The sequence below is a fragment of the Stegodyphus dumicola genome, chromosome 2, assembly GCF_044657685.1.
Source record: "Stegodyphus dumicola isolate Sdum_Otavi_A_Nest chromosome 2, ASM4465768v1".
Lineage (NCBI taxonomy): Eukaryota > Metazoa > Arthropoda > Arachnida > Araneae > Eresidae > Stegodyphus > Stegodyphus dumicola.
In genome coordinates, this window is record NC_140769.1 from 91,953,183 (window position 1) to 91,977,921 (window position 24,739).

A 24,739-nucleotide genomic window follows, 5' to 3' on the forward strand; every position below is an offset into this window, starting at 1 on the left:
ATCACGCATAAACATTAAATACGAAAGAGCGCTTGTTACTTTTACTTTTGAACAGGCCACAAAAGATGCTTCTACATTGCTTTTCAACGTGCCTTTTCTGTCCTCCTTTTCGTATGGTAAAAAATAAATTAAATTAAAAAAAAAAAAAATCATTGCATATAACTCAACAATATTTTGATATTATGAAGAAGAATATTTTGAATATTTTGATATTATGAAGAAGATTATTTTGATATTATGAAGAAATATGAAAAATAAATAAATATAAAAATAAAGTAAAAGAAAATAAATAAATAAAAGAACCGAGAGAATAAATTATTCCTTTATTTTTTTATGGATATTATGAAGCCTTTGTTATTCCGACGGCTAATTAATGCCTACTAAAACTTAACAGGCACATTGGGAATGCCGTATTAACAACAGAAATCATGAGTCCCTTTATTTATCCATACATTTTACAAAGACTTACTAGACAACTTATTTGACCTCTAATCTACTTTACTAAACGCCATTGACTATCAGAGAAAACCCATTTACAAAAGCCAGGTAATACTAAAGAGACATTACGTGACATATAACTTTAATCGAGGTCCAGTAGAGGAAATTCAACTCATGCGATGAAGAAAGAAATAAAGGAAAAAGGTAGTCTGGCAATCAAGAAATTTTGTAATCTAAAGAAAAGTTTTAGCTTATTATGAGCTTATTACAAACAAAGAATTTTCCTGGTTTTGGGAAGAGTCTGTCTTTGAAATAAATTTGGGAAGAATGGAATTACTTCTACGAACGTGTTTTTCAAAGAAATTATTTTGACTAAATTCTAGCGAGCTCTTTTGATTAACATTAATTGCTATTCAGTACCTGAGCTTACAATTTTTCTTTTTATATCGGCAGATCAACCACAGGAATGATGCTGTTTATACTTGGAATGAATTTTTTATTTCTTATTGGATTCTTTTCTTTATTTGCAACGCTAATAGCAAACAAAATTCAGAATGCTTTGTGTTGAATACATTGAGGTTTTGCAGTATACCACTGCAAAGTAATCTTAAAAATAAGCCATGAGTTCAACTTAAAACTAGATAGTTCTATCTGTATTTAAAATCTGTAATTCTAATCAAGATTTTATATTATTCAATATCCGTTTGAAATTAACACAGTTAAGCAAATGGGTAAGTTAGTGAATGACAATTTGGATCTTTTAATACTTTAAAACCTTTTGATGCTGTGAATGTTTACCGAAAGGTGTTAAATTCCATCTGAAGAAATGCCAGCGTAATGGAAGGGGCGCTATGGATATTGCTTAATGATATCATAAATAAAAGAAATTGCGCGTTCCCATAACGAATTCAACGGATAAGGATAGGATTATAAAAACAAAGCACCCTCATAATCATATTTCACACCATCGATTCAGTTTTTTTGACGGCGTTATTTCTTAAATACCGAACTTAACTTTGGAATCAAATTCACACTTAGCAACAGTCTCGATGGCTCAGTTACCAATCTTATCTGATGTAAAAGACTGAACGGTTTTTAATCTTATCAATTCATCTCATGGCAGCTAGTTAAATTTATACTCGTATATTTGGCGCTGTAATCTACTTCCGCTTCATTTAACTACAGAAAGGAATTAATTCTTTTTTTTTTTTTTTTTTTTTTCTATACGATAATTTAAGCGCGTTGTTTACAACGACGTTCAAAAAATATGCAGTAAAATATTTACAAATTGTATCATGATGCTCTTAATTCATATCTGTTCAAGGTATTATTTCTTCACTCATATGCAAATATATTGGTTTATTTTTAAGACTAATTAAGTTAAAGTTAAACCTCCGAGTCACACACTAGGAAGAGCAAAAATTAAATGCATTTCATAACAATTAAGTAAATGATGCGCTCATTAAAGTCGCATTCTTTTCATTCCTCTACGATTCAAAATCTTTTACCTGTGATATGGTACCTTTCACACTGAAGATGACGAAAAAGGCAGACACCAGCCAGTTCATGAGGAACAGAATGCACAGACCCGGAAGGGCTACGTCCAACATGTGCACTGAATCGTTTATTTCACAAGTGGAACGTTGTTTGAGGTAGGATGCGTATATGACAGGAATCCATGCCAACCTAAGTTTGAGAAAAAAATAATTTCAGAGATATTTATTTATATTTTGTAACTTCAAAGCACATATATGTCATCGTCAAATATGCAGAACTTAGCTAATAAGAGAAACAAAATTCTTTAAAAAAAAAGTTGCTGAATATGAGAGGATTATATTTGAATTACATCTTTGTCGAAAAGGATACATAAATATCTGCTTACCTCAAAGTATTGTTATATGAACTTAGTTATGAAACCTCTCGTTTAAAGGCAAATTAAACAGAATAAAGAAAAAAAAAAAAAGAAAAGAAAAGAAAAGAAAAAAAAAAAGAAAAGAAAAAAAAAGAAAAGGTGCCTTCTTGAAGGAATTCCCCAAAGAAGTATTCAGAGTCCACGGGGAAATCCATGAAAGCATGCAACCGTGCTGTTTCCGAGGAATCGACTAGAGTCAGTGGCGTAAATAAGGGTATGCAAGGAATGCCGTCGCATAGGGGCCGGAAGGCTTAGGGGGCCCTTAAATGTCCTGCTGAACTACATTTACATGTTTAAACTTAAAAGACGGATTCCATTACATATATATAGAAGCTTTAATTCATTTTCCCTTGATGAGTTCGGAATTAGAATTTCAATAAAAGAAGATTAATTATTATTTTTATATTTTTTATCTTGTATTTTTTTCCTTTTGCTTTCCATTTTTATTTTTAGAATTTGTACTACTATAAATTCTTATTTTAATTTTAATATGTTTTGATTTTGTGTTAAACCCCTTTTGCACGATTGTTAATATTAATATAGTTGAGGAATAGCCTTCATTTGATTCCAATTTACTTTTAGCTTTAGAATCCTTAAGTATATGTAGATAATAGAATTCGTTTTCTTTTAAGTTTTTAAGGGCCCCCTACCTATATGGTGCAGTAACGCAATTCTCTGTATGAAGCCGATAGGAGGCCCTTGGAAGCACCTGAAACAGCTAAATTCAAGTGTTTGCAAAAGTTAAAATTCTAGCATTCGATTATGAAATAATAACTTCATGACCTACCCCAGTTTAGGGATAGCAGTGAGCGGAAAATAAGAAAAGTTTCTTTATATTCCTTAGTCTCAAACCTGAAAATTATTAAAGGCGACCCCCTAAAGGAAAGGTTTTTCCTTTTTGCAATCCCATATCAAAAGGCGGAGGAAGTGGCAATTAATTGTAACTATTTATTATAAAGTACTTATTTTATATATTAATTTGTTTCTGTATTATTCGCATTATCGAATAAGCAGTACACATATTTTCTTCCTTTTCTTAAGGCTATACGTCGACATGTTCCTTTTTTTATATAGACTTATTCATTTATTATCAGTATGCATCTCAGTGAAAGGAGAGAAATACCTGTCTCTCGCACTCACACAAAAAGTCTTAACTGAATTAAAATCATCTGACGTCAAATACCCAGACTAAAGCAAATTTTCATTTCACCAGTTGGTCAAGGGAAATTATTTTCCTTTTTATTCTTTCTTCACGTTACGTACCTTTCAACTTGTTCCCTAAGAACGTGCTTTTATTTTTTAACAATTAATCCAGATGTAATAAAAATCATCATGAAAACATTGGCTCCTGGAATCCTTGATTTTTTTTTAATTTTCGCGTTTTTTATTTATTTATTTATTTTTAAGCACATTAAATTTATTGGGAAAGGGGCCCAGGAAAATTTTTTTGCATGGGCACCCAAGAGTTCTAGTTACGCCACTGACTAGAGTTCTGATCCAGGGGTGAATTGTGACGAATCAGATGCATGAGTTACCCAGTGAAACGTTTACCCAGTGTGTAACAAGTACACGATAAAGTTCTCCTTTGTAAATTCTCCATAAAGACATCCCTTCCCATATACAACCATACCTTCCATTACCATAAGCAGACAAGACCTCATGTACTTATTGTAAATATATAATCCAATTAATCATTCAATTAATCATCTAAATCATCCAATTAATTCGGCTATTAGTGAGACAAATCAAACGCAGACTAACGAATGCAGAAAACTATGTGAAATGAGGTAACCATTTATAAATTGCCAAAGGACACTGGAGAGCTTTCAGTATGATGCAAACTGCAGGGCTTACTTCATTTTTTTTCTTAATAGATATTTTTATTTTGGAACAAGACTTTCCTTTACCTTTGTAAGATTCCAAACCTTGAGTTACAACTAAGAATGAGGAACCTTAAGAACTGTTAAACGAATAATCGCTTAGTTCAATAGACAGAGAGCAGAACTCAGGAGGGGTTAAATACCCTTTATTATTCAAAATAAATTTAACAGACGACTCCAAGAAGGAGTTTACAAAAAACCCTCCACTTGGACTTGAACTCAGGAATACTAAGAAGTAAAACGTTAACTAAAAAGATATAGCCGAAGCTATCAAGATTCTAACAGAGTTGGCCCCTTAACACTAACTAAACGGCGAAACTATCAAGGGCCTAAAGTACGGCCGAGAGTAATAATAGCTTAAGAGAGAGAGTAGCCTAAAAGGCAAACGCGCGCTGCTCAGAATCTCTGGCTCTCTAACGAAGTCAGCAGAACTTCAACTTTAAATACTTGTTCTTCCTTCATTTGCAATTAACCACGCTTCTAAAAAACACGTTCTGGCCAGTAGTTGTAAGCTGAAATTAAGAAGCGTTAGGAAAGTGGCTTAAACTAAACATTAACTGTTAAAAACTTAGGATAAACCTTACACCTTCTTTTTTTCCCCCCAACATTTTCCTGCCAGAATGAGTTTTCAGGATTTCGATTTAAGGTAGAAACGAATATTTAAGCTGAAGTCTGCGTTCCTTCATTAGAAGAACGTAGGACAACGTGTTCTGCTTTTCGGTCACATTGTTGCTTCTAGTCTAAGTTATCTGCTTCATGGCTTTTTATTGTTACGTGCCTACTAGTATTCGCTTGTGATCTTAAATAAGGGTCAACTCTGTTAGTCACTTCTGTATGGCTTCGGGAGGTTTGTTATAGATAGCATTAGATTAGTTTCACATTTTCTATTTTAAGTTAAAGCCCAAGTAGAGGCTTATAATAAGACCAAGAAAGGACCATCTGTTCATTTATTTTCAGCTGGAATAAACGTTAAATTTAACCCTTTTTTGGACTTGTTACTTACCAGAACTCAGCGAATAGTGGCTACACAGTTCTTCAATATTCTAGCTCTTAAAGAAACCTAATTTAGCTAGGATATTACAATGCATCATTCTACATTGCGAATCATATAGAATGTAAAGTTTTCTGTTTCGAGTATCTTTTCTACACTCGTTAAATAGCTGTACGCAGGACTAGCAACAAATGTGACAGGACATAGTAAGATCTACTACTAAAATGCATCTCTAAATATCCTGTACTAGACGAGTTATGACCACTACAGAATTTAAAATAAAAAAGTAAAAAATAAACCACTTATAAAGAGTAAGTACTAAAACACTTTTTAGCTACAATTTGTAGTTACGAAACTAACACTTACAACAACAAAACATCCACTGAGAAATTCGGGTAAAACATAGTATGAAAACGTTATAAGTGACATGGAAATGCTATGGCGAACCTTGTGAGGACTGGCGGATTGGTGACTGGCGGATTGGTTGCATGTTGCTTGTTCATCAACAAGTGCAGTATCGAACTCATTTATTAATAATCTATGAAAAAATCTTAATATAATAATAATATCCCTAACAATAACAGCAACAAATTTATAATAAATATTAAATGCATAGATGCACAGCTAGCTTTCAAAGGTAAGTACAGTCAGTTATCTTCATAAGATTAAATTCTTCTCAGCGGCATACTCTCTACTTAAGAGTTTCAGAGAGGTTTCAGTTTATTTGTTCAGCCTGAGGAAAAACGTGCCTCCGTGGAGAACTTTCTAAGCGGAATTAGCTCGTATCTACGTTACACATGGGGAAAACCACAAAAACGCCCATGCAGTTAAAATTTTAGACCTTTCTATTTTACATGCTCTGTGTGGTACATCTGCAGACTAAAGTATTAGCACCCTTTTAATTTTTCTGTCATATGCTGTGCCTTCTGATTCATTATGATTGAAGACAATAGGCTGTAGAATTATTAGTTGATAAGTCCGTTGAAATCGAGGGGCCTTAATGACAGATCCAACGTTTATCCCTAAAATCTTCTGATAATGGTCGTGAAATTACGTCTTTTTAATACCAAATACTGGCATCATTAAAGCTATTCTTTCTGTAATATCAGAGCATATCGTTTCATACCTCATAACGCTCGACTGTCCGGCGTTGGCCTCTAGATCGCGATTTGTGAATGTACAATGAATGAATTTTTTATCTCGGAACTCTGTAAACCTGTGGACTCTAACCTAAGCCATTAGACAGCCAACTACCCCAGATTTCCAACTATCTAATCATTTCTGATAAAGGTGTTTAATATATAGTTATTATTGTCAATTTGATGTAATATACTGTTTTATTTTTAAAAAAAACTCTTGAATGACAGAATTATAGATAAACTATGGTTAATCAGTTTTCAGATTAAGTTCATTTAACCCAGTATCTTATATTATTATATTCTCATATTTTAAACCAGTCTATGTTATTCGTGTTTGGGTATTTCGGGCAATTCAGTTTGGAATTTTGCTTAGTAATATGTTTTGAAGTACCTGCATAATGTTTGAAATATGAAACACTTCCCAAATTCGCCCATCCTCAATCAAAAATTGGTTCCTGCACCAAAATCCTTTTTAATTTTCCTGATTTAGATCAGAGTTATTTATAGTAGAAAGAGCTATGTAAATTAATTTTACATGTTATTAATTTTCTCCAATTAAAATTTCAGCTATTATTTCCATTTCGATAAATTGTGAAGACAAACTAGTGTTTTAAATCAAAGTTAATGTACAGAGTTTTTTTTCTTTGGATAAAATAGCACGTCTTATTACAAAAGATTTAAAATATATTCTGAGTTCTGAAAAGATTAATCATAAAAGCTGATCTAAGAAGAAACAGAAATGATGGAAACAATTTCACATTTAAATTCAACTCTATTTCGTAGCACAAAGTAACAAAATTATGCTGCGAATAGATGATGATAAATAAGAAAACAGTATTCCAAATATGTCAGTAATCTTAATAGGCAGGGGCATTCGAATCCTTGAACTCTACAAATATCGCAAAAGATCCGAGATTCGAAAATTCGAATTTATATACTTTTTTCCATCATTTGAATTTTTCGAATCCAAACTTTAAAAAGCATTAAACATTCTAATTAGAATACATGATAAAATTAATTTTATTTACTTTCTATATTACTTTTCTTTTACTGTTCTAATTAAAAAAGTGAAGGCAACAGTTGCAATTTTAGTTTACCTGGATCACAAGTGTAATAACATGTGTGCGTCTTTAGGGGACTTCCTGTTCTCTTGGGAATGAGCCCCAGTATCCACTGTGGGGCCGGTGAAAGTGATCAAGAAAGACTCGTTACTCATCTTGTAAAAGCGGCTTTTGTCTGTGAAATGCCGAGACAAGTAGGACGAGTTCAAGAGTCGGGAAAGCTACTTGCTATAATGTTACATTTCTAAGTAAGCAAGAAAACTTGCGTTAATTTCAGTTATTTTTAAGTAAGCAAGAAAACCTGCGTTAATTTTAGTTATTTACATCACAAAATTTCGGCGACGTTACAGCTTAAATTTATTGATGACAGCGCTACTGTATAAAATATACAGAAAAAGTTTTAGTTTGGTAATTAAACGAGAAGTCTTGTGTTTTAGTCTAAAAAGACTGTGGCCGTCAGTCCGATTAAAGAAGAGGACCGCCAGGCTCTGATATACACTGACTACCAATAAATATTTGGACACCTAATGCAAATGACGATATCTGCGGTCCTAAGGTACGTAACGGACTCCGCCGGTATATATCGTGTAGGAAACAGCATCGGTTTTAGTCGCATGCAAGATGCCTCGCAGTTCGGAGCTCTCTGATTTCGAGAAAGGTATAATTATCGGGTATCACAAATGCGGCCGATCCTTAAGGAACATATCTAGCGATCTGAAGTAACCAAAATCGACAGTGGTCTATGTGATTAAGAAGTGGGAGGTGAGCAGTGATTGTCGGAATGTGCCCCGAGTCGGCAGACCAGCGAAACTGGCAGATAGAGACCGACGAGTGCTGTTCAGAGAAATTCGGAAGAACCGCACCCAACCGATGGCCCTCGTCCGCGAGGAGTTTCAACAGGCATCCGGGAGTATTGTTTCAATGAATACCATCCGTAAGGAAGCACATCTGCTTGGTTTTCATGGTCGTGCTGCTGCCCATAAGCCTTTGATCACAAAGTCCAACTGCGCTGCTCGGTTAATGTGGTGCGAAGCACATCGAAATTGGACCGTAGATCAGTGAAAACGGGTTCTTTGGAGTGACGAATCAAGGTTCACCCTTTACCTTTCGGATGGCAGGGTCTGGGTCTGGCGTCTACCTGGAGAACGTCTCCTGCCAGAATGCATTGTGCCAACAGTCAAGTTCGGCGGAGGTGGAATTATGGTCTGGGGTGTTTCTCCTGGTATGGGCTGGGACCCTTGGTCCCCATTCATGGTAAGCTCAACTCCGATGCCTAATGCACTATTTTGGATGCCAATGTGCTTCCTACGTTGTGGCAGTTTTAGGGGTTGGACCCCTGTTACTTTCAGGACAACAATACCAGTTGTCATGTTTCGACATTAACCAAGGCTTGGTATGGTGTCAATGGAGTTCATCGAATGGACTGGCCTGCCCAGAGTCCAGACCTGAACCCTATCGAGAACCTCTGGGACGAGTTGCATTGCCGAATTCACGGGTGCACTACCCGTGCAAAATCGGTGAAGGAACTTCTATGTCTTCTCCAAGCTGAGTGGAAAAAAATACCACTAGCTGTCATACAAAGACTTGTGGAAAGTATGCTCCGGAGGGTCCACGCTGTAATTACCTCTCGTGGAGGCTCTACCAACTATTGATTTTGAATGAAGTTGGTTTTTCTTTTCTATCACAGATGTCCAAATACTTATTGGTAGTCAGTGTATAACTCATCTTAAGTTTTGCGGGACAGTCAATGTCGGAAGATCTTCAGCATCATTAAGTTTGGTGCGACTGCCAAGTGTCTGTAAATGTTTTAGTGAAGAGAAGAAAGACCATCAGGCACCGAAATACTGCGAGACGGTCAATGTCCAAAGATCTTCAGTATCGTTAAGTTTTGTGGGACCGCCTAGTGTCCATAAATGTTTTAGAGAAGAGAAGAGGACCATCACGCTCCGAAATTCAGCTTGTCTTAAGTTTTGCGGGACAGTCAAAGTACGAAGATCTTCAGCATCGTCTTTAAGTGTGGGACCAACAGTGTTCGAGAAGTGTGTGTTGTGAGAAGTGCTTTGAAGTGTTTGGGACATCAGCGTCCATAAAAATGTTAAGTTGTGATATACAACATCTGCAGGTTCCAGACTTCAACCAGGAAGCCAAGCCTACAAATCCAAGCTGGTAAGTACCTTGAATTTTTATATTGAGGCAGTGAAGTAATTTAGCTCAAGTTATTTCTTGATTTAATTTTCTCAAGTTACCGTTTTTCAGTCAATATTGTTTTCGTAAAGCGAATAGAAAGAAAAAAAGCATGTGTTGCTTTGGTTTTTGTGTTAGTATATCTTTTAATATCTGAAATGTTTACGAGTTCCGCTTTCTGGAAGTTCTAAATTTTAATTGTATTTTGACATATCATTTGTAAGTCTTCTTGGATGTTTTAAACATTAGAATTTTCCGTTAAGGATATAATGCGAGACTGAAAAATTTTTAACTGAATGTGTTAAAAAAAGATTAGAAATTCCTAGTACTTTAAATATAAGAATATTTTGTGCTATATTAAGTGTTGCTGTATCGATATTTAGTTATGATTGATATATTTATTAATTCATCTTTGAATGCATACTTTAATATACCTAGAAAATTTTGATGACCTGAATGTAAAATGTATTGTATTATCATAAAAATCCTCAGGCTGATCAATGATGACTTATTACATCATGTGCATATTATAGTGTAAAATGCCTAGAATTAGGAAAAAAGAAAGAGAATTAGAAATAACCGAAATGAAACTGCAGGCTGCAGTCGTTCAAAAAAATTTGGTCACTGGACGCTATTTACTTGAAAACCGGACTGCTGAAAAATTAGCAGAAAAACGAAATGAAGGAGTGTTATGAAAAAACGATGTATTGTGGTCTATATATGTATAAAAAATATCCGCGAAATTACCAGTATCGAAACTGAAAACTTACAAAGATACAATAAAAGAAATGAAAATGACAGACGCATAACCACAGAGGAAATTTCGCTTGCCGCTAATGAAGCAATTACTCATTTGACAGGAACTCAGCTCCCAGAAAGCGAAACTACTTCTCCTAAGGAACTGATGGGTACACTATTGTTTCTGCCCGAAACTGAGGTGAATGATCTCTCTCTTCTTTCATCAAATACGACTCGAATTTCTCACTTACAAAAAGAAAGTAACAATTTGAAATACCCGTTTACTTAGCATATTTAATCTCTCAAAGTTGTTCTTCAGAAAGTAGTTATGAAGTAGGAAACGGAGAGTCATTTAAAAGCCAGGAAGATCTGGAAAATGGTCGGAAACTACTGATCATTCCCGAAAAGGTTCAGGAAACGAATATAGATGCGTGTGAAAGTTTACGTAAGGGTGGAATCAAGATCGCCCTTTGTTTAGCTTCTCAGTACCCGGATGCTATTCCGATAATAGACATAACTTCTACTACTGTGGAGGATGCATTACTGCATCTTTCCATCAGAATAGGAATTTATGAAGAAAAGAGACAAAAACTGACATAACCAAAGTTCCTTGATCGTACCGAAATAAAGAAATTCGGTACGATCAAGGAACTTTGGTTATGTCAGTTTTTGTCCTCGTAAAAACCAGTCAAATTCTCGGTCCATTCGATAGAGCCTGGTAAATTCGGAAGTAGGTTTGTAGAGTCATTACGATTTTTTCGATGCCAGAAAAAATGAAAAATAGCAAACCGCCGGGAATCGAACCACGGACCTCTGGAATACCGGCCCAGCGTGCAGAACCACTACACCACGAAGAACGCTAGGAAAGTGGGAGAAATACCTTATAGGTTGTCCGAAACTAATTGTATTGAAAATTTACAGGGAAGAAAGAAAGATCTACAGTTGGCCATTTTACTGTGTTAAAGCTTCATACAGGGATAACTAAAGGAGACTATTAGCTTTATTTCATAGATGAGGTTAATCAAATTGATAATGAAATGTTTTTTTTTTTTTTTTATGTTGACGTCAGTTCAAATGTTTATGATTATTTTTATGTTATTAAGTGCAGTAATTCAGGCTAAAGTTTCGGGTCTCCGTAAAGAGATTTACAAAAACTGATAAATAAATATCTGAAAGACGTTCCTTTTCAGTCTGGATTAATGCATAGTGATCAAAAAAGACTCGTTAAGGATACCCTTCTTTGGGTGTGTATCCGTTACTCTTCTTGTAAGAATAAGGAAACGAGAGCTTTATCTGTGACATAGTGAGAAAGTAAGACGCGTTCAAATGTCGAGAAAGCTGTTGTCTTTTCCTTTTTGTAATAATACTGTTATGTTAATTTGTTAATTAAAAAGAAAGTCTATGCTAATTTTCTAAATAAATCTAAAAATAAAACTTGTCTAGTTATTTCCATTCCGGAATTTCTGCAAAGTTACACCAGCTATCACTGGTGGCGGAGCCTGAATGTTACACGCTTAATTCTTTGGAGAAAATTTATCTTCTTGTGTTTAGTGTTCATCTCTGTTAAGACTTGAAATAATCCTCTTCGATCTACACTTGTTTTAATTTTAAAAACATTCTAATAAAATAAAAAAATGAGCTGGTCTCCAAGTACTTTTTGTTAAATTAAATCGAGGAAACATTCATGAACCTCAAGTTTCAAGAGTTTTAATTATACATGCCATTAACTAAATCTTATTTGTATCTTCTCCATAAATGTAAGCGCGTTTTCAAAAGCGAATGGCTGAAACTACGCATATTTTTCCTTCATTGAAATGAATAACTTTTCGAATAAAGAAAGGGAAAAAAGATAGTATTATATGACCTTACCTTCAAACTCCTTTTGGTTTAAATTCAAAGATATAAAGAAGGACATTCGAGAAAGGAGAAATTTATTATCAACACGTTAAATTATAAAAATATTTTATGAGAGTCATGTGCTTCCTTTTTAAAAAGCATTTAAAATTCACATCACGCAACTCGTTGGTTACACCTATCGCAGGATCTGAAAATAAGAAACAAAAATAAATTTCGTCATTATTATTAGCCCAACGGTTCATTCCAGAAAGTTACATATATCGTAGTAATTTCTTTTTCCCCCATTTCTAATATATGAATCATTTGAAACAAACTCATTTGAGTTAGACGAAAATTAAAATTAATTTTTTTTGTTGTTGTTGCACAAGTTTCTATCTCTTTTACATCTGATTGTGACGGCGATTTCTAAATTTTTAATATATATAAACAATTTAGTGGCGCTTATAGAAGATTTTATAGCTTCAAGTTTAAATTTCAAATATACCGTTTCTTATAACTACATTCATGTGCAGAATTAACTTTATATGCATCACATCACGGATTTCTCAGAAACTTGGAACTATAATTTTATGATTTTGTGTGAATGATACATAACATCATAACACATAAGTAAAAAGGAAAAAAAGCAGTGCAACTGCAAAAAAAAAAAATAAATAAATAAATAAATAAATAAATAAAAATAATAAAAATAAAATAAAATAAAATTTGCAATAATATGCTACAAGAATAGTTCATGGGGGGGGGAAGAGTAACTTTGAAACAAATTAAGGCTTATAAGGTACTTTCTCCCTCGTTCCGCATGCCTTCGTGGTGTAAAAGTAGCACACTTAGCGTGTATTCGAGAGGTTAAGAGTTGGAGTTCCGTGGAGGGCATTGCACATTTTTCCCGTCTCCAGCTTCAAAAATCCTAATGACTATACAGGCTTATGAATATAATGCGGAATGGGTTATCCCCTGACTTGTACACAAACATATCATTGCGTGTTTTTGTGGTGGTAATAAAGTTGCTAATCACAGTTTGGGAATAAAGTTCCATTCATTCAGCAATGCGGTCTTCAAGGTATTTACATCTTTAGGGCGAAAACGTCTTCGTGCAACTACTTTTCCAAGGTGGACCCGTCAGTTCTTTATCAAGTCAAGATCAGAAGATTTTGCAAACCACCGTATTCTTTCAATGTCTTCGCTTTCAAGGAATTCGTCAACGAGGTTTGTTCGATAACGGAAAGCATTACCGTTCATAAATAAAATGTCAGACCCATGTGCACCTCTAAAAACTTTTACAAAATTGTCCTAAGACCTCATCACGGTGTATTTGGCTTGTCACAGATCCGCTGTTGAAAACGTGTAGGCGCGTACATCCATCAATCGTTATTCCTCTCCATACCATCACAGCTGCATTACCGAAACAGTCGCGTTCCATAATGTTCCAAAGAAAATTGTGCGTTCTTGACTGCTTTCAGATGTAAACATGTTTAGAATCAGATGCTAAACTAAACCTCGACTTATCATTAAAGAGGACATGGGACCATTAGTGTTAAATTCAGTTCTGATGCTCTTTGCATCAATTAATGCCATTACTCTGTTGTTGTGACGACAGTTAAAAACATACCTTTGGCTTTCTGGCATAAATGCTCTTTTCAGCGCAGAGACTTTCATACATTTCATCGCTTCCGCGATTCTCTGCGTTACTTCTAAACAACCGATGATTCGTAACTTCACAGATTCTTTCAAGTATTACTTCGGAACCATAACCATTTCTTAAGCGTCCTTACAAACCGAAGTCAATCGCTGTATTGCAGAAATTCACTTTTCGCAAAGCGTTCGATTCACCTTCAGATGACGTAATGCCTTGGCTTGCATATCAGAAACCGTTAATCAGGTTTGACTAGATAATACAAATTAAGCTTGTCTTTCACCCCTTTCCTGCAAAAATAAATTACACAGATTGGATATTTCATGGAATATCATTATTTTTGGGTATGTAAAGGTAAATTTGGATTTGAGTGTGTAAATAATGAATACGTATTATAACTAGTGAACCTACACTGTAAAAAATTTCAGTACAATGTTGCACCATTTAATGGTTCAATATTCGAGGATGAACCAAAACATGGTTCACTTGTTTTTTTAACAGCATCGATAAATGGTGAAACTGCAAGAACGGTTCAAGTTTTCACCATTTCCTGGCAACGTGTTACAGCCAATCAATGCAAACCCTTTCAGCGCAAGCGCGTCAGCCTATTTTTACCACCATCTTTAAAAACGCTTGTGGTGGTTGAATATACGTACGAAGTCTGTAGCTAGTACATCAAAAATCTGAAGAAAAATAAAAGTCCTGGATATGACAACATTACGAACCAGATGATCAAGAATTTCCCTAGGAAGATTATACTACGTTTCACCAAGATTATCAATATCATCATCAAATGGCAGCATTTTCCTGAATGTTGGAAGGTTGCAGTGATCACACCAATTCTTAAGCCTCAAAAACCTGCGAACGTTCCGGAATCCTATTAGTTATCCTATTATCTTTCTTAGTGCAGGCAGTAGACCTATGTACTGTTGTTTCTGTTCTTGCTAGTGGCTTTCCTGGACGGCATTTTCTCTATGTGAATCATGTACGCTCTCATTGTTCATTATTAATCATCCTAACTTCATTATTAAGCCCATATATATATATAAAAAATTCTTATAAAAAAAATTCTTAAAAAAAATTTCGAAAATAAAAATTTGAAAAAAGAAAAGAAAAAAATGTGTATTAGAAATCTTGGGCATATTTTTAGTTTGCATTCTGTTCGAACTAGCGTATTTTCGATTGGGGGGTAGGGTCCTTTGACCCAGGCACCCCGGTGGTACACCATCACTCGTTGCGTACGTGAATATACGTACGTGGAATTGAAAATTACAAGGTATGTATATTTTTAGAATATTCATTACCATGTTTTGACTTATGTATGTACTTTTTTAATTTATTCGCATCTACGCATTGATTTATGTACGCATATTTTTAGTTTATTCATAACTACGTATGTTTATAGAAGTTTATTTTTCTTAGCTAGTATATAAGAAATGGCTCCGAGTAAAGCACTGAAAAGAGATTCTCATATATTCTTACGATAAAATAAGTAAATTGTTCATAACATAATGTATAGTTTCGCAATTGGGTAAATATATGTATTTCTATAAGAACTTTGGGATTTTTTTTTTTCCTACTGCATGCAACCGGAGACTATATTTGGATTCCCGCTTCAGGATATTTTGCATCGAATGTCTATATCAGTTTCTTATTCAGACTTAAAACAAAAGTTCAGTAAAGACCTGCAGACTCTACATTCCTTATAAACCAAACATAAATTTTTGTAATAATTGTTTTCTGCTGGTAAGAAAATTATTTTTGAAATAATGAGATGATGCATTAGTAGCTAGACTAACGATTTCGAACATCACTTATAGGGTGCAAACAGTATTAGTACAATTTAATTTACTTTTATTGTTTTAAATACAGTACTAATTTATGTATATGCATGACTGAATGTTTTCCTGTTCTCTTTAAAGTTTTTTCTTTTATTTTATTCCGATTTCGGTTAATCTTCCATAAGCGGGGGGGAGCGAAACTTGGCAGGTGTTTATTTGGCGCGATTGTTGAGCGAAAGGTGTTCAAATGTGTTGAATTCCATGGACGATATTAGCTTGTATATTTTAGTTAGTTGTTAATAAGGATATGCTTCTCTTGCATTTTGCGTCATTTTCGTTTGGCAATATTAAAATTTACATCACCGTTTCTTTTTGCAATTGGCAATTGCTAAATGAAGTCTGACATCGAAAACGAAAATAGTTTGGCGCCAGCTTACCCCGCTCATGGAAGATTAGCCTCGATTTCCTTACTATATTTTCTGATTATCATGCCGTCTGTTTTAAGCATTATTGAGAAGTTTCAGGGAGTGTTAATGGGGAATTTAAAGTTTGTTTTCAAATGAAAGGATGATGGCGTTAGGAAAGCCTGGTGTAGTGAATAGGCTTTACATTAATGCCTTTTACATTAATGCCAAAAACAACAATTATCATTATATTTCTTAAAGGAAGCAGGTTTAATAAAGAGGGAATTTGCACGCGGAAAATGAAATTTAAAATTAAAAAGTCAAATCGTTTTATGCGGGTATGTAGGAAAGTTACGGCAGGAATGTGAATTTCAAATTCAATTCGATATCCGTCATGGTTTTCTAACAGTAAGCTGAGGATGGATAAAATATTTTTCTTAACATTTGAAACGCTCAGAAAGACTAAAACTGGAGCTATTCAAGAGGCGTATTTATTGGTTTCTAACACATTAGCAGACTGCTCATATAGAGCTTGGTTGCTGATTTACTGCCAGATTTTATTGCCAGAATATTTACATATGTCACTGACATGTCAGTTATGTTATAAATCCGTATAGTAATGCAGTACAGTTCACACTGCCACTAAGATTACATATGCTCAATATGGTATGGTGGTTGTCACACCAGTAGAGGGTATTCATGGAAGGAAGTTCAGCTATAATTCCATGTTCAGCTAAAATTCCATAAAAATTTTTTTCAGCATGGCCAGGAATGTCAGCTGATCTCTTTATACCTGCGGTTTAAAATAGCCATAGTCAAAAGTCGTAAGGTATAATATGTAGAGACCTTGTTGGCTATTCGTGCATGTTAGCAATTCAGGGCGTGGACATTTTCATGTGTCGATTATAGAAGATACAGGACAGGATTTGTGGCGTGTAGAGGCACTTCATCTTGTGTGAATATTATATGACTTATTCTGGCAATAAAATTTTTTGCTATTAAAAAGTAAGTCCATTACTATAAATTTTATTGAATTTTTTCTTCCCCAATTGTTTTTTAGGTTCCTGCTGATGCTGAAAAAACGCTACAGTCAGTTTCACCTAAATTTTTTTCAGTTGGACATACTGCTTCTTCCTCTTACTTCTGTGTAGTTACAGAAAATGAAACTTTAAGTGTCTCAAAAGACTTTACTTCGGCTGTTGCGTTACTGCATGCTATTACTACACTATGAATATAAGCTATCCAAAGGAAATATCTTGTACTCTTAAATTTTTACAGCATTCTTTTTTAAATCAGTGGTAAAATACCTTGTAATGTTATGAATCTTCATCATAAGATGTCATTAAAGTAGAATATTTTGTTTTCATGTTTTTAGATTTTCTGTGCAAAATTCAAAACTTTTAATTTCAAGCCTACTATTATCAAGTTTTCATTTCATAATGCATATTTCACCTCCATTTTAATATATGTGCAATAAGAGTAATATATTTATTCTGAATTACAAAAACTGAAATATATTAAATGCTTCAGTTGTGATAGTTAATTCGGAAAATTAATTACTAAAATGTTTGTCAGCAGTGTATAAGCAGAGTGGCTTTATGTAGGTAAATTAAAGTTATGCAATATAATATAATTATGTTTGTTTATATGTATATATATGCAGCAATCAATATAAAATATTTCTTGAATTATTAATATTCTTGTGTAACAGCTGCGCATTATTTCAATCTCTGATTATTTCAATATGTTCTTCCTTAACTTCTTTCTAATGATTTTTTTAGTACTGTTTTTTCATTATCTTATATTTTAACATTTAGATTATCGAGAGATACGTTTAATCTCTTAGAAAATAAAACCTGCTTTTAAACAAAAAATTTCATTTGAATCCTTGTAAAATTTACTTTGTGTCATAGGTATGCATGTTACGTTTTAACATACCTTCATAATGCATTTTAACCTATACTATAAATGAAGTTCTTAAGGTCTAGACTAAAAGAATTTTCCAAGTAATATTTGTCAGAATCTCCAACTGTTTAATCAGCTTATAAATGTCATAGAATGTGAATAAAAGTACGAATTATGCATAGAATAATTTATTTTTACATCTAATTTTAATCAACTAAATATTTATTAATTATACACCAGAAGCAATGTGTAACTTCATTTTTATGTTGGAAAATGCCTCTCTCTCTTTTAGATTTAAATATTGCAAAATCAAGAGTTCCTGACGGAATCGATATCAATAGTTGAACATGCACCAGCAACAGATCGGCATATTCAAATTTTATTTCAAAAAATGTAATAATAAAATTGATAATTTTGTAGTGATATAAAGCTATATCAGATGGTAAGAAAATATTTATACAAAATAGGGCAATACACAAATGCTACTTTCTGTTATTGAAAAAAACTGTATATCTTCACAGAGGACATAAATGATATCACAACTAATTTGCGATATATCTTATATTATGCTGCAGTAAGAGTTATTTCCATTGAAGAAAAATCTTAAGCGTAATCTGCAAAGTTTTGGAATTTGAAAGCTATTCGAAAGAAACATTCCAAAATAAATATTGTTGCATTTAACCAACATTATTGGCTTTCCTCTCTTGGTACCTACTGGAAGCAGGCTTTAGTCAAATCAATTTACCATGGAAAACAAGTTGAACATGTTTTATGTGATTTAAGAATTAAACAATTTTATGCAAAATATTAAAAAATTGTGTTGAAGCTTTAAATAAAATTTAATATTCAAATGCAATCTGCGATTTTGCTTCTGAAAACTTGTTTATAAAATTAAAAACAAAAAAAAAAACAAAAAAAACATGAAACTTATTAAAATTTCTAAACTTTTGTTGATAGTTTAATTGTCATATGAAGTCATTTGCATAATCAATATGTTGTATGCTGTTTGTTATATAGAAAAAAAGTAATAGTCGATTGATATAGGTTATTAATTGTATAATAGGATATATAATAATTAATAACTTATTGCACTGGGTCAGAGAATTTGGGAGCGATTATACGAAAACTGCCATGGGTTTCAAAAGCAAAATAAAGTAAGGGAAAAAATTAAATTTTTGTTTAATTTTAATTACTTTTTTATGGGTGGTATACAAAATAAAATCTGTTACGAAATATAGAGAGTTTTTTTAACTTCTTGCTTTCAGAAAACGAGATCCTCTTTCTAAAATTGCGATGTTAGGGCTCTAAAAGATTTCGAGTTAAGTAAAAGCTCGTCAGCCTTATTTTCGACATGCAGATAAATAAAGTGTTTTATGTTATTGTAGGTGTGAATAATTTGTAAAAATCTTAATATTACTTCTTGCATAAAAATAAACTAATATTTAATATCATAAATACATTTCTGACAATATTATCAGAAAGAGGTACTAGCGTTGTGCTGAGAGATATTATGACGATGAAGGTTGTAGAGAAATTTAGAAAGGAGTCTTGATCATTCGCGGTGCAGTCATTTAATAGAAGCTAGAAGTAAGGCGGGAAGGTGAAACGGCAAGGGAAGGCACGGTATATTGCAGCGGAAATTGTTCTTTCGACTGAGATCCTTATAGTTTAGTGGAGAAGACGCAAGACTTCGAAACCTGAAGGTCCCGGGTTGGAAACCTATCCAAGGCAAGATGCCTGATAATTGGTTTTTATGTAAATATCCTTCTTATTGGTCTGTTTTCTTTATGTTACAGCATGTTCATCAGCTGTATATAAGTAGTTCTTCATTCAGTTCGGAATAACAAAAGTCTTGAGTTTGTTATTCCGAACTGAACTTGAGTACTTGCCTGTTCATTTGTACGATCCCTTCATCTACGCGACAATATTATCAGAAATAATCCTAATATTACTGGATTAAAACGACAATATATTTTATTCGGGATGATAGAAGTAAAATATATATATATATATATATAACTTTTAGTTATTATTTTAATTAAAGTCTTTTAAAGAGACCTATGCATTAATCACAGTTTTATAGGATTATTTTTAGGTCATGTGTTTTTCGGTTATATGTGCATATCTGTACCATAATTTTTATGGACAATGTTGGACTTAACGCAATACCATAATTGAAATTTAAGCTCTCAATGCGGGAAAAATTAGGAATGCATTTCATCGCAGAGTGGCAAAATGCATAACTAATAAGACTTGGGTTACTTACCAAGGTAAAAAGATGATAGAATCTATTAATCCAATAAAAAGAAAATCGTCTGTTGCAAGGGAGCATCGCCTCCCAAACAAACGCATTCCAGGCATTTTTGGCACTGATTAGATTATCTTCATCCCAGATTTGATCCAAAGTCTCCTGAAAATGAAAAGGATGAATTAAACAACCTTATATCTAAAAAAAGGTAAATTAAAATAAGAAACGGCAAAAGTAAAATAAAAACAAGTAAATTGCAATTTATGCAATACAGATCTCAGTTCAGTATTACATCAGGAATATTTGTTTATGATAATAAAACAGAACTTGTTAACGCATCATAAACTTTCACATTAATAAATATATCTGCGGTCGGCATTTCATGCTCACCGCTCTTTGAGATCCTCTTTCCTGCCCTTAAGCGCCCTCACGTTGGCGATCAATAATATTTTCATTATCATTTGTCAACAAAGTAAGGGAGAAAAATACTTTTGACATTAAAAACGTTATTATCGTTTTTAATTTTAAAAGTTTCTCCCCCCCCCCGTATCGTTCGTAAACCTTCACGTTAAAAAGTTAAAAAGAGTCTTTTCAAAACATTAGGAGCGTTTTACTACATCATGGATATTCCGCATTTGTCATGCACACGACAAACCTATCTCAATTTACTGCATCATCCCCAAACCAATCAGTCAGCTTGTAGAGGACTCGTGGCCAATGGCCTTAACGATCCTTTTTGGTTAAATATTGTTTTAATAAGCTATTAATTGATCTAATTTTAATTATCTATCTAATTCGCATGATTTTAATGTGCACAACATATTAATTATTTAATTCATTTAACGCAATTATGCCCATAATTTTATAACACTTGTAATGTTTCATTAGTTAATAAACCATGTTTCTAACAATATATGTTATACATCTAGAACTAACTCGTCTGATCTTTTATAATCAGCAAAAGTAAGTCTTCTTCAAATAATTTATTTTCTAATTAAGTAGATATTGTCTTAAATTATCTTTTTCTACTAATTTTTTACCACCATGGCATTTTTTGTGATACATGTAATCTTACTACACAAAACATCCATTACATGACACGGTTATAATGCAAGTAATTAATTGTATATTTTTACATAAGTAGATCATTTTAGACCACTGTTATGGAATATTATTTTGTGCTAGATTTTTTACAACTCCTTTCTTCCAAGTATCGCAGCATACCATTGAGTAATAGTCCCAAAAGATGGCTTTATTTCAGAACCTTTAATCACATACTTACAAAGCAGACAGACATCTTATATTAGAAAAGGCGAAGAGGAAAAAATGTGTGTGGCTTGGATCCACCCAGCTGATCAGTGTTTATGAATCTTTAACAATGTTTTTAACCGAAACAATGTGTACTGTGAAGTTTTCGATTAATTTCCTCAATTGATTTATCTTGTTAACTTTACTGCTCATTGTTGCGCAAAGTTTGAGTTATATTTTAACTGACCCATCTTCCTTTAAGCTTTATTTAATATTTATTTATTCACTACTTAACTTCGTTTAATCTGCGTTTCGTCCTATCGCTAAATCTCAAAACGCATATGAAACGTTTACTTTATTATTTGCTCCGCCGTGCTTTAATTATTGCATTTTGTCACGGCGCAATAGAAACGGAGGGTTGCCCCGTTGAAAAATTTTTTAAGGAAAAGTGATTCATATCCACGTTACACAAGAGGAAAACAACGAAAACGCCCACGCGGACAGCTCGATCGCCATAACTCGAACTCCGAACCAAACTATCAGTGTTTACCGGCTTTTACCGTTTGTGGGCTGTATACAGGTTTAATGTTGGATTCGATTCGTTAGAGAGTTAGAGGCTTACTAATTTAATTACAATAAATCTTTCACGTCGAGTCTTTTTGAAATAAAAAGAGTTACAGATATTTTGTAGCAGATGAATATAGATTGGGAAATGCAATCATAAAAAACTGTGCTTTAGAAAAAGAATTAATATAATAAATACAAAAATAAAGAGAACAAAACAATTTTAAATTATTAAATAAGAATTAAATAATTATAATCACAAATAAATATATATAAACGAAAAATAAAAACGTCAGCTATCGCTATTTTGTAGTTTGAAGCAAACTCATCGCATCATGGGAACCAACATTTTATGAGATTCATTCAGAAATTTTAGTTTATTGCTAAACATCAGATTCATTCCCAGTTTTAACAAAGATTTAATATAAGCTGCAAGCTTAGAAAAGTAATGTACTGTACATGAAAGCAATTTAGAAATTGCAAAAAAAAAGCAAGGAATGGGAAAATTTTAACCAAAACTCAAATACTGACATGATAAACAGAAACATAAGACTTTTTTTTTTTAATGGTACAATATTATAAAAGATCTTACTATGTAAGAGAAGTACTCTGCTATCTCCAAGATTTACTAAAAGTAAGAAGTGAAACTGAAAGAGATAATTACTTTAAGACTGTACTCACTGAATGTGTTTGCAGAGTAAAGCTATTTAGCCTTTTCAAGGAAGTTCCTTGATACTGTGCCCTTGTTGGAATTGTTAAGGAAACATTAGGATGATTTTTAAGTTCGTGAAAAAACTTTTGTTTAACTCTTTGAGGAGTTGAAGTTATCTTTGTGAAAGATGACAACATAGAAGTTACGTATAAAAATTTTTAAGATGTTCATAAAAGCAAGGAAAATGAAATGATAAAAGTTTTTGCAAAATTTCGAAAAGGAAGACGGATTTAAAAGGTAACAATAATACATTAATGACGTATTAAGATAAGGATAGTTCAGGAGAAAAATAATCATCTGAACCAATCCGTCGGAAACTGAACAGGATGATGCTCGATTCTGTATACAAGATTGCTGAGGTGAATACAGAATGTGGAAGGGAGGTAATAGAACTACATCCTGCTTTCTGTGTTTTCTGACGTATCTAAAATAATCCAAAAACAGTGCTTACATATATTGTGAAGAAAAGCATTGTTTCTGCAACATGATGAGGTTCACAAACATGTGCAATTAAGATTTCTTTTTGTTTTAAAATTAAACTCTTCTAAATTTACAAATAGATCTAGTTATATAAATTAATCAGATAAGTTATCTCACATAGTTATCTCATACAGATAAGTTATCACAATATAAAGAATAAACTTTTCTAGAACCATTATTTAATTTTTAATGAAGCCATCATCCCATTTATTTGACAAATCAAACATTCACAATATTGCCAAAAAAAAAAAATGATCAAATAAATCTTACAAAATGATTTTTTCTTCCGCTTCGAAATAACCTAATGACTCTACATATTTTTTATATAACCTATATTTATTAAACTATGAAAAATATATATTCATTAAACTTTGAAATATATTAATTAAACTGATATATCCATTAAACTATAACAAATGGCTTGAAAGTGATAGTCAACCATACGAATCCGAGGAGTCTTCCTGAATTTTTAGTTTTTAGAATTAGCCGCCCAGATGAGAGATTCTAACCTTCCGGCCCTCGGTTCGAATCCCGGAGAAGGCATGGATATAATTTGTCCTTCCCGTCAGAGGGTGTAACGGTGGCCCATCTATTAGGTGCCGCCGTAATAAAGAGACCACCGTTTCCGGCCTTAGTAGTGACCAACGTTTATTAACGGCTAGAGCCCGCCATTGGAGGAGGGGAAATATTAGAAATTAGCGAAAGTACCCGATGCTAGTTGCGTTAGATTGAGAGTAATTTACCTAACAGAGAGAAGGATACCGCTGTAATCCTTATCTAATAGCGATCCAAAAATTACGATTCATAGTCATACATTTTTTACTCTCATGCAATGTGAAACTCGCATAAAAAATTTCGATAAAAAATAAACTAATTCTATCTCATTATATCCAGCAACAATGGTCGTAAAAGCTCAAGTTCCGTCCAATATTTCACCTATATTCAATTTTAGTCGATTAAATGTGGCAAAAAAAATGTATCATAATTGATCAGAAACCAATAACACGAACAAGCGCACACACAAAAAGACATTCTTCTTTATAAATATAGATTTTGTAAAACTTACTAATTTTTTATTAATAAATTCTCCTATTTGAAAGCGAGCAGTAGCAACACTTTTCGAAATAAAGCATATTTATCTCCAACGCGCGAGACTGTTGCCACTCGGGAAAATGACAGCGAAAATTTGTGTTTTCAGAGTTTTTAATTAATATTTCGGCTGATTAAAGTCGTACAAAGATGGGAATAGTCGAAATGGCTTCTCACAAATTTTTGGAATCGGAAATAATGTATTTAATGTTTGACAATGCTACTTTTATTTCATTGTAAAACTTCGAAATTTTTATTAACGAACTGTACGATTGAAAACCAGCAGTGCCAACACTTCTCGAAATAAACCAGCAGATTTTTATCTCCAGCGTGCGAGACTGTTGCCGCTCGTTAAAAAGAGAGCGAAAATTAGCGTTTTCCGAGTTTTAATTAATATCCTTTTTTTTTTTATTTTTGTTTGTTTGGAAAAATGTGGACGTCGTCCTTTTCCAGGACCCAGAGAAAAACCGTAGAA

General features: G+C 33.2%; 1 protein-coding gene across 4 annotated transcripts in view; it reads right to left on the minus strand.

Moving 5' to 3' along the window:
- LOC118202146 (diacylglycerol lipase-beta-like) overlaps positions 1 to 24,739 on the minus strand; it is a 189,706-nt gene that overhangs the window by 80,676 nt on the left and 84,291 nt on the right. For 3 of the 4 annotated variants that reach the window (XM_085810900.1, XM_085810898.1, XM_085810899.1), the window contains exons 2-3: positions 20,190 to 20,333; positions 1,947 to 2,124 (exon numbers count right to left, since the gene is read on the minus strand). In XM_085810900.1, coding sequence (XP_085667026.1) covers positions 1,947 to 2,124; positions 20,190 to 20,284 — 273 coding nt within the window. In that variant the 5' untranslated portion in view covers positions 20,285 to 20,333. Of the gene's footprint in view, positions 1 to 1,946; positions 2,125 to 20,189; positions 20,334 to 22,575; positions 22,665 to 24,739 lie in introns of those variants that run through there. The other variant, XM_035374302.2, reaches the window with a different exon arrangement.